Here is a 12,081-nt window from a genome sequence, read left to right on the forward strand (position 1 = left end):
TGATCTAAAATATCATGATGTCCTGTTTTCACGTTCTCTTCTAGTTTCTGAGATCTAAACGAGATGGACGGACGGACGGGCAGACGGACAGACAGGCCACACAAAACTAATAGCGTCTTTTCCCCTTTCGGGGGCAGCTAAAAAACGATAAAGAGGTTGTTCACCCCCCCCCCCCGGCTACGCCCAAGGAATTTAGCCTGTGTCTATGATGGCATTAAGAAGATAAACTTTAAATATTATCTCATCATTTGCCTGTTCTCCTTTAATTCTTCTATTTGCCATCCTCACAGTCATTTTCTGCTTTATTCACTTGAAAATCGTGTCTTTTTACAAAGACTATATAAACCCACTCTGTCTATGTTAAATTGTCAGGTCCTAAAGTTGACTTGTTTGAAGAGAACTTAAAAGGTGTGTGGTAAGTTCGAAAAAAAAACCTGTGGGAAAACAATGTTGTAGATGAAATTGTATAATGCAGTAAAGCCACTGTTTATACCATTTGGTGCTGGATTTACGGGCATTGGCCCAAATGCCCACAGTCCATAGTATGTTTTGATTATAATGAGTATGATCCTACCGTTTTTAGCGGCCCCCGAAGCTCTTTAGTAGGGGAGATAGTCATTAACCATATTTTTAACACATTTATGCAGGAGGTTTTTAGATTATTTTTCAGAAAACATTTTTTAAAAATTTGTATTGCTAAATTAAATATGTTCTGTTATACTAACTACTACATTTTCACAAAAAATGTTTATTCTTTTTTAAAGAGAAAAAATCTATTTATCATGCATAATTTAAAAGAACAATTAATAAGTAGTTTTTCAGATAGGGGAGATAGTCATTAACCATATTTTTAACACATTTATGCAGGAGGTTTTTAGATTATTTTTCAGAAAACATTTTTTAAAAATTTGTATTGCTAAATTAAATATGTTCTGTTATACTAACTACTACATTTTCACAAAAAATGTTTATTCTTTTTTAAAGAGAAAAAATCTATTTATCATGCATAATTTAAAAGAACAATTAATAAGTAGTTTTTCATATTATGATATTATCGATTGAACTGCAGCTTTGCACATAGTCTATACCACGGAACACTTAGACCTACATAAAGTCTAAAGGATTTATTTTTTTTCTACGGAAATGTTTTTTCTTGAGGAATAAGAGATTAACCCTTTACAAAACAATTAGATCAATTAGATATTCATTATAAGACATCAGTTAGGCTTCACATTTACTTTCACCTATCCTTAGGTCTGCTGGACCGCTGGGGCACCACACAAGATCTGTCAACCTTCTTTCTCTATTCTTCTGTAATTTGCCTTTGATAGAATTTCGTTCTGATGTTCTTTCTGAAAATATTGAAACCTGCCTTTTTACCTGCCTGGGTGGACCACTTCGGGGGCCGATTTCGAGTTTGTGTTTCACACAAACTGTCTTTGTAACCTTGTTTTTTTTTTTTATTATTATTCAGAATTAAGATTTATTTGATTTGCATTGAACATACATGCATGAAACATAATACAGAAGACAATCAAAAACATTATGATGAACATTTCCGAGAGCGCAGTTGCCCTGACTGAATGTTTTAGGGCGAACGAGGTCAACTTCACATGGGACAAATGTTTTTGAATCACATTTGAGCTGAGCTAGCCAGGAAAACCAGTGACTTGGCAGAATTTAAGTCATTGGTTAATATGCATGACTGAATGCATGACGCGTAGGACGTAATCATCTTCTTATTATTATATAAGATAAGATAAGACATATATTAAGTGTTAGACACATAGTTTATAGTAGCCTATTAGTTATTTAGCGACGCACCATAGAAGACTATATTGAACGGGACTAGTGACGTTTGGGATATTTTGGGTTAGAGACTGGAAAATCAGTTAGCGAGAGAATTCTCTAGGGTAAAGACGTGTTTATTAGACAGAGACTTTTACTGTGGCCTTTTCTTGGAATAAATATATTATGAATTGTTCATCTGTGTTGACCACATCTCTTTACTCGTTAAATCGATCGTCTTGTTTATTCTGTATTGTTGATCAACTACATTGAATACACCCGAACAATAAAACTCAAACGCTTGCAGAGTAATTGATTGAAATTCAACAGTCATCTAGAGCTGACCTCAAGACAGCCTGAACAAGTACATCACATAAGTCACTCTGTTGTTTATCACAGACAGAAAGGTTTTGAATCACGTCTATTAAGTCATTTCGTTGTTTATCACAGACACTAACGCTATTTCACCCTTGTAGCTTTCTCACTTGACTGAACCAGATGGGAAAACATGGAAAGGGGGGGGGGGGGGACAGAGGGGGGAAGAAAGAAAGGGATAGCTGTGTGAATTTTACCTTAATCTCTTTTCAAAAGAATTTATAAAACAAAATAGGGGGATCAACCTTAATTCGAACTCATGGCTCAAGCCGACATACTAACCATTCTGCTATTGATGTGTTAATGAAAAAATAAATTAAAAAGTGTATAGTTAGCCTATATATTATTGGTTTCTACCTTACTTTAAAGCGGCGACCTATAAATGTGAATAATTCAGCTAATCACTTCTATCAAGTACAATTTCTTTCCCTTATTCGAGATAATATAACAAAAAAAAAAGATTATAATTTATAACCAATAGTTAATTAACGGGTTATGTTCTCTGATAAAAGGAATTACGCATACGGTATCAAGAGTTGCAATGACATGAAGGTCAATACGAGGAAAGCGCAAACAGGGACGTCCTCGTATAACTTGGCGACACACTTTCATGCAGGACTTCAGAGAAGTGGACACCAGGTGGGTGGAGGCTTCAGATATTGCCAATGACAGATCTTTGTGGACACAGCTTGCCGCCCTATGCGCCGAACGGCGTGGGAGGATCTAAATGTAAGTTAATTAACTAATTGTTATTTTTTTAAATTAAATGTTTTGTTGTCAGGTCAAAGAAATAATTGTGCAAAATTTCAGCTTGATCCGAGATTGGGTGTCGGAGAAATAGTGTGTACAAAATTTTAACAGACAGACAAGAGTTGAAATAAGATTTGTAAAAAGGAAATTACTATGATAAATATTTTGCATTGGATTTATTTTTGTTGAAACGAACCAGTTGCTGCTGCTTGATGGAGTTGTCATGTCGGAGGAGTCTAAAGTTCGAGTTCTGGTCAGGACAGTATACTATTTCGCTATTAAGACTAATGTACCAACTGCTGTCATCGTGTGACCTGTAGACATCAATTGGTTCAGCACTTAGCTTCACATTTGTATTTTCCTGTAGATTTGAGCTGGATACCAAAAGCACTAATTACCTAACAAAGACACTCGAGTAAAAAAAAAAGTAAATAAAAACAAGTCATGGTGTCAATAAAACACAAAGTCCTGAGAATTGGAGCAAAGCTTTATTGAAAATATAAGGCTAGTGTAAGGTTTTGATAAGGGCGAGCATCACACGGCATTCAAACTGCAAGGCATCAAACAATCATTCTTCAAACAGTATAGAACACAATCATCCAAAATGGCACAGCCTTCAACAATCATTCAAAACCACAAAGCGTCATCATGCACTCCTTCAGACAGCAGTGTGCCCAACATGTAGGCCTGCAGGTGTGTCCAACATGTAGGCCTGCAGGTGTGTCCAACATGTAGGCCTGCAGGTGTGTCCAACATGTAGGTCTGCAGGTGTGTCCAACATGTAGGCCTGCAGGTGTGTCCAACATGTAGGCCTGCAGGTATGCCAGGACCATCTTGTGTGAGGGCGATTCCTGACCACCAGCAAGATGTCACAGTACAATTGCACTCTGGGATGAAATGCTATTGCCATACATTTGAAAGTCTGCTCAGACCAACACATTTAGCAAGCCAGAACATCATATGGAGACTGGACATAAATGGTTTGATTGGATGAGTATAGATCTAGTAATACATAAAGAGAGGTTTGATTAATGAATGATTACAAAATACATGAAATAAATACTATTATGAAAGGCAACACAAATCTACTCTCTAGTTGAAAGAATTGAAGTTAATTATCTCTGATCAATCATACCTCTCCTTGAAAACAATCACTTGAAGTTCAGACTAAATAAAAGACAACAAATCTTGAGTCAAAATGTCTAATAAATGCTAAACATGGCCTAATAGATGTGCCAAATGTAAATAATTAAAAATAGCAAATAAACTAAATGGCTAAACCAAATAGAAATGAATGAAAAGAAAGGTAAAGTCTATAGCTATATAACTAAATCAAAGGGTGCAAGCTCCCCACCAGTTGAAAGTGTGTGTTTCAATGTTTCCATTTAACTATCATAACATATACACAAGTATTGTATGGTACATTGTAATTAAGACAGAGTAAAGAGTCAACTATATACAAGAGTTGATACAGACACAAGTTTTGAGCTTGAAGTACACCAGGTTCATTTTCTTGCAGCATAAAATATTACTTGAAAAAAAAATATTGCATATTTTGAGTGTGAACAATTAAAAAAAAAATCCCTCCTTAAATTTGTGTGTTGTTAGGAAGTGCAGTTTATATTAAGTTTTGAACAAGAAACAACAGAACATGAAAGAATGTTAGACAAAAGAAAATAGCCTTTATAAAATTTACTTTTCAACAGTGTCAAAATCTCAATCTGTTCAATGTTCATGTACATAGATCAAATAAACAAAAAGATCAGTTTCAAAGTATTTGACAAGACATGACCCAACTGTAGAAACCTATCCCCAGCTAAAAACAAACTCAACAGACAGACAGGTGAAGATACAACATGTATCAGACTTTTCTTTTTTTTTGTTTTTGATGTGTCAGATAGCCAGTTTCTAATTGTATCCATGTCACATGGTGGTATCTTGAAATATCAGGTATGAAATCTTGAAGCATTATTATTAATAATTAAAACTGTGTGTTGAATATATTAACAATCTATGTCTTAAAAAAGAAAAAGTATCTACTTAGATGTGCATTAAAAATAAATTACATCAATCCCCCCAAAAATGCTTATTTTTCCTTTATTGGCAGATGGCATTTTCTATACAAAAAATATAAAAAAAAAATAAAAAAAATGTAGTATCTTCTGTGAGACAGGCGGGCATCACCTACTGTTACAAGCATCCTTAATCAAAGAGAAAATCTTCTCTTCTAAACTTTTAAGTTTAGAACACAGCCAATCATTTGCTATTTAAAACCTCAATATGGATTTAGTCCATTTATTAGGTGAAGCTGACATACTAGGCTAGTCTATCACATACAAAAAAAAAAAAAAAACAACCTAACAGAAATTTAACCAAGATAGATATTTTATAAAACTATTATACTATTGATCAGTTTTTGACATCAGTCTTTAATGTGTTCATATATGTTAGTGAAAATAATTTATGGTAAACAATTTATAAAATCTTTATAAAAACTACCCCAGCAACTAGTTGGTTCTATACAAACTCAGATGTATGTCAATGTAATAATTTGATGTGAATAGAGATGAGACTGAACACTCCTAACATCAGTTGGTATTAAATTAATGACAGAATAAAAATGATTTTCAATGACAAAGCAATGTCCAGTGGGATGAAATACTGTTGAGAATGTCATCAATGATGCTAATTAGGTCAACACATCTCACTAATGTCACAATCTAAGACTAGAAAGAGATTAGTGTTCCAACACTTGACAAAAAAATAAAACAACCAAAAAGGAACACGCACACACACCAGAGTGTTAACACAGCAAGCTGTTAACTCTACAAGGGAGTCCAACAGGAACTAGAAGATTACATGAACAAGCCAAACTGAGGTCCTATAGAACAGTGAGTAAGGTGATGGAGGAAGAACTAGGAATGAAAATCAATTGGCCTATACATTGAGTTGAAATTTAACACAAAAAAAAAAATTGGATACTTTCCATTCAGTAAATTTCATGGCAGCAAAAAAAAAATAAAATAACTTAAGCCTTCTCAACACAATAAGTCCAATGTGTACTCTGATCAAATTATGGGAGAAGGCATAAAATAAAATTTCTTAAATGTTCTAATAAATAGAATTGTGGGAATGCATTAAGTATATCAGTGTTACCAGGTACAGAAAGATTAACATTGAAACAAGACAACTGGTCCTAGTCCAATATATGGGTGCTTTCTTCTACTAATGAACTGCTTCCAAAAAGATAATGACTACACATGCAAACCTCCTGCAGGAGGTGACTGCAGCAAGAGTGTTACTTAACTGACATGAAAGCAACCATGTACATCATGTCCCAACAATAGTGTACATGCACTATGTCTTCATAGCCAGAAATCCCCATGTACCTGTTTGTTTTTCATTTCACTATCAATCTTTCTGTGGCGGCACACAATAAATTAAATTTTCTATTATGTTGCCACTGCGCAATGCTGAGATGCAAACAAAAGTGTCCTTTGAGGTTTAGGATGCTCAAAAGAAATTCAAGAATAAATAGTGTGGAGGAAAAGACAGGCTGGTTTGTTACTGTTCATTCAATAACACCTACAGGTGATCAAAGAAGAAAAATAAATAAAATGGATCTTAAAATTCTAGAGGGCTGCTAGATCTAAAGGCAATTCTGCAGGGGAATGTTCTTAACCATTGCCCTTCATTGTCATGGAACGACTATTAATTTGATTACCCATTGAGCTACATAATCATTCTCTAACCATACATCACATGGGCTTGAATATGTCCTAAATAATTATTTCTACTTAAACTAAACATTACATTATTTCTGTTTAAAAACAAAAAGTTCATTTACCAGAAGTATTGAAATTAACATTAATACAAGGCTTCTACTATGCTGGTAATTTAAACAGGGTTACTGTAAACTTAATCAGTACATAAATCTATTTTCTGTTGGTCACAAGCCACAATGGTCAATGTTCTGTAAAGATTAGAGTGGAAAGAGGGAGTGATGGTTGGGGGGGGGGGGAGGGTGCAAACAAAACAAAAACAAAAAGTTCACTAAGTACTTAGCAAACAGCCCTGTAAATTTGGTCATAGTTTTTGGTGGTCCCTGTTGTTTCCACATTCACAAAGTCTCAAAGCCTCTGGTGTTAAGCAACAGTTTTCAGATCAGGGCTTGTGGATGTCACATATATCTTTGAAATCATCACAAGACAAGTGCTTGTCCAAATAACAATTGTGTTTTTATTAGAGTTCATTGTTTTGGAAATTGGTTAAACTTTAGAGGATGGCCCTTAGCAGAGAAAACTGGAATGCATAGTTTAAGATAAAAAAAAAATTACAAGAAATCTGCAGAATAAGTTAAACAGGCTATACTGATGAATAAGATTAGATATTATATAAAATTAAGGACAAATGACTAATATATTAATAAGGAACTGGAACAGAAAAATCTCCACCAAATTGAATATAATGATACCAATAAAGAAGGATTAGTGGACCCAAATAAAGGCACATCAAGCCCATGCAAAGTGGAACAAATGAAACACAGATTAAGAGTGTAGATAAATAGTTGGCTAATTCTATATACAGTTCAAACACAAGCTTATTATACAGCAAGTCCAGCAACACACACGTTACAAACAACAGACACATCTTTTTGATCAGTCTTTCATTATTCTTCTTGTAGTAAAAAATACAAACAAATTCTAGCACAATTCTCATATATTCTAGCACATTTAGATATTTTAGCAAACTAGGTATCATAACGCAATATCCACATAGATCAAAAGACTTGAAAGTCTCATTTGTCTTTGTTAATTGTTTTAGGTAGGATACAATTAAAGAATAAAGCAAAAGGGTATAAACAATCTGATTTTATAAAAAAATTTAACATTGTAAAAAATAAATCGATTGGCAAAATGCACTCTGAATTTATTATGAATTAAAACTAAAGAATATACCTAGAAAAACACAGCTTATATTAAGATTTCACACCAAGGATGATAAGATGACTTGTGTGAGTGGAAGAATCTTTTATTTATGGATGACATTTTCATCTCCAATATTTTGTTCATATTATCTAAATCATCATCAAGTGACCACTCAATGGCACAATTCTTTTTGTTAAAATCTTGGCTAAAAACCCCTGCGGTTCGGAGGCATGTTTGTTTCCAATGGATCAAGAGCAAGGGCTTTCCTTGTTGATTCAGACTTTGACAAGTAAAGGACAGGCTAAATGCAAATCGGAAACAACTTTGTCTTCTTTCCCACAATGGGGTCACCAACAGTTTGACTTGAACAAAGTAAAATAGTTACTGATAGGGCAGTGACCCTCTTGTCATGATCTATAGTAGAATGTTCAGGCCTAGACAGTCTTCATCACATACTTTCTATAAGCCTCAACATAAAAAATCCAAATCTCAAAACAAAGTGAAATGCTCAGTAGACTAGGAAAATATAGATAATTAAGAAAAATAAACAACTACTTTATGAACAGAAAAAACAAATGGAACAATTCTCAATGTTACAATATTTTCACACAACACACCTAACCAGTAGAAGACAACTGTTTCATTACATTTGCACCTTTCTATAGATCAGTTGGAAAAAAATATTAAATATATAAAGGTATCCTCTCTTAACTAATCTGCAGAATTAACATTAAATCTATTTTTTTGGTGTTTAAAAAATGTAGTCAATAAAAAATATATATATAATAGTTACTCTTTGCAACAAATATCAATCTAGTGATCTAGGGCCCTTCTTTCCATAACTATCAAGTAGTCACAGCCATCTCTATGGGTAAAGATTATGCTAACTTGAGTAGAATGCAAACATCTTCAGTATAATACTGTCAACAACAATATAGATTTAAGAATAACAGAGCAAGGTACACCTTTCACTCTTTGGTCAATATTGGTCAAACAACAGTCTAATCGCAAAGTTAACAATTACATTGTGTTTTTTTTATCTTCCCATAATAATTATCATAGATTATTTTGTTTAAAGTATGAAAACAAGCCATAAATGACAACAAAATATAAATAATTTTTTTTCTGTTGCTATGTTAATATGTAAAGATGAATAACTTAATAAGTAGTTTGAATGGATATGACACATTTGAAAAAAAAATGTTTTTAAGCCTATATACTCATGATGTAATCTCTATGCACACAATAGATTGAATGACAATGTACATACAAGTCAAAACAAAATAATCTTAATTTATATAAAACTATGTCTTTGTCTACCTGGTGAACTGAATCAAACACATGTATGATATGAGGTACCAAATCAATCTCATAGATGTTCTAATTATCACTTCATTGTAAAAAAAAAACACAACAATTTTAATAGAATACATCTGAAAACTTTATAGACTCTTTTACCAATAACAAACATCACAGCAAAGTAGGAAACATGCACACACACACACATATTTGTACTACACACAACCTTCCACACAAAAAAAACTGCTTTAAGCAAGTGTAATTCTATTTGAGAAAGTAATCACACACACATAAGTCATTAAAAAAATGAAATAGTAGCAACAAGAAAACAAACTGTGGCTCCCATGAGCTTTACCAAACAACAGTATTTCATAACAAGTTCAGGCGTTCTGTTCAAGTCATGAGTAATAACATTCAAGATCAGCAGAAGTAACAACACCAAAAAACATAGAAATCAAATGATATTAATACACAGGAGCAAAATTTGATCCTTTCATTTATTTTTGTTTATTTAATACCACAGAAACTTAGGCACTTGGTCCGATTGAGGAAATCACAGACAAGATGATCAAATGGGAGGATACATGGGGTGGGCTGAACAAGCAGCACACATTAGAAAACAAAAAGAACTCATTCTGCAATGCTAGTTTCCTCATGTTGGCTCTAGGAAGGAAACATCTCAATACACACTGAGCCCCATTAGTGAAACTATGCAGATGTTAGAGACACATTCAAAGCATGCAGGGTAGACCTTGGCAATGGCCCAAATTTAATTACAGCATTTTGTTTTAATATAAATAAATATTTCTTTGATATGTAGTCTACTATCTCCAACAAAATGTTATCTAGAGGAGCGTAAGCAGTGTTTGTTTACACTATAATACATATAGAAAAGCATCAAGATTAGTGGCTGAATGAAACAGTTCACAATTAGGACATTAGTAACTATTGAGTTGTCTTTTTTTTTCTTTTCTCAGCAATTCCATTCAGAAATGACCTTTCATTTCTCTTCTTCAGCAATTCCTTTTAGAAATGGCTCCTTACCTTTCTCCTAATGAATGAACACATACACAAAGTACCTCACATGTTAGTGCAATCAATGGCTGTAGTCTAATTTATCCCAATCATAGAGGGTGTGAAATCTGAATCGTCAAAGTTAAAGATGTCAAACACATCCTGTTGTGATCTCGGGGTCAGGATGGGGTCAGCTGTAAAGGAAACATTTGACACTGCAGGCATAATGTGGTTGACAGGCAGACCAGCATTGGGCATGATCACATCTAGCCAGTCTGACATGTCCATTTGGCTTGATGGGTCAACTGTGTCACTTGAATCCCCACCCAGCCCAAGGACAGTTAAATCTGGTTCAGAGCCATGCCTGCTAGGTGTGTGAAGTCCATTACTATTGCCACTGGTGATCATGTCGCTGTCCAATTGAGGGTTCGATTTATATGGAGGGGAGAAATGCTCCATGCCTAGAAGGAAATTGTATCGAGAGTCTAAAGTCTCTGACCTGTAGGATGGAGAAAAATGGTCAATCAGTGCCCCTGAATTAGGATCAGTGTTGCCCTGTATATTTTCTGCAGATTTGGTCTCAAGGTTAAGGCTAGAGTCTCCAAGGTCAATATGACTGAAGCCAGGTTCTGATGACCAGTCCATATTGGAGAGGTCAGGGGAAGGCAACATCTCTCCCCAGTCTAATAGCTCCCCATTGTCTGACTGCGAGGTCAAAGAGGAGACAGGCCCCATGTCCCCATTAGAAGGGGAGGTGTTGCAGTTGTCATTCAGGAAAGAGTCGTACATGCCAGTGTGGACAGAGGCCAGAGTCTGGTCCCTGGGGCTGCTGGAGTTGTGCTGATTGCTTAGTTGCTGGCTGCTGTGAGGTTGCATGCTGCCAGCAGATGTGAATGGAGAGTGACATTGAGCCAGTGAGCTGTGGCTGACAGGAGATGTGCAAGTCGTCACAGACAAACTGGTGAATGAGGATGAGCTGGTAGAAACAGTTGGCTGGGTAACTGTTGTGTTCAGTTTAGGTGTAGGTAGAGGTTCAGTAGCAGCACTGGGAGGTAAATCTGTGGAACATTCAAACACTTTTAGAACATCTTAAAAAATATGTTTACCATACCTTCTAGATAAGTCATTACTTTATATAAATTTCAAATTACATATGGACAGGAAGATAATCTTAAGATCTTTTACAAGAAGATTAAAAGCCAACACCTTTTAAAAAATATTTTTAGTTGCAAGGAAAAAGTTTTCTTGTTAATGATATTTACCTCCATTACGAATGAGAATCTCTAATACATCATCCATGGTCTGAGATTTAACATCAGTTTGTGTCTGCTTCAAACCCAATGGTTTATTATGAGAACCACCCACAGAAATTGTACTGTTGGATCCTAGAGTGACTTTGTTGCTGTTCATATTTGTGCCAAGAGATGGTGCCTGGAAACAATGAGATGAAACTTAAGAAAAGGATTTACATTCAAATATGAGATGGAGAGATATGATATGAGATCTTTGCCTGGTGAAAAGATTTTTGGCTGAAATCCTGTTGGAGACAATGGGATTTTTATTTAGAATCCATACTGAAGTTTCTGAGTTAACCTGGCTTTAAAAATAAAGATGGTCTTGGGGAAAGTAGATGTAGATTTCTCTAAATCTATGAGTACTGTTAATACACAATAGTGGTAAACTTTAAATTTTAATTCTTTGACAGAAAATGGTTGGGGAGGTTAACAAAAACTTGTCAGCCTGTATAAAGCCGCCTTACAGCCCGAACCTCCAGAAGATCATTCAAGTTATTCTAAGACTCAATCCCCAAGTCTGCTTAAAGTTATTCTAAGACTCAATCCCCAAGTCTGCTTAAAGTTATTCTAAGACTCAATCCCCAAGTCTGCTTAAAGTTATTCTAAGACTCAATCCCCAAGTCTGCTTAAAG

At 34.7% G+C, this 12,081-nt stretch overlaps 1 protein-coding gene across 6 annotated transcripts in view; it reads right to left on the bottom strand.

The window, feature by feature from the left end:
- Positions 1-3,386: 3,386 nt before the first annotated feature.
- Positions 3,387-12,081, bottom strand: part of LOC106051103 (mucin-2-like) — a 110,805-nt gene continuing 102,110 nt past the window's right edge. For all 6 annotated transcript variants that reach the window (XM_056020299.1, XM_056020298.1, XM_056020297.1 and 3 more), the window contains 2 exons: positions 11,417-11,585; positions 3,387-11,212 (listed from right to left, as the gene is read on the bottom strand). In XM_056020299.1, the coding sequence (XP_055876274.1) occupies positions 10,251-11,212; positions 11,417-11,585 (1,131 nt within the window). In that variant the 3' untranslated portion in view covers positions 3,387-10,250. The remainder of the gene's footprint in view (positions 11,213-11,416; positions 11,586-12,081) is intronic.

The sequence above is a fragment of the Biomphalaria glabrata genome, chromosome 2 (genome assembly GCF_947242115.1).
Source record: "Biomphalaria glabrata chromosome 2, xgBioGlab47.1, whole genome shotgun sequence".
In the NCBI taxonomy this organism is placed as follows: Eukaryota; Metazoa; Mollusca; class Gastropoda; family Planorbidae; genus Biomphalaria; species Biomphalaria glabrata.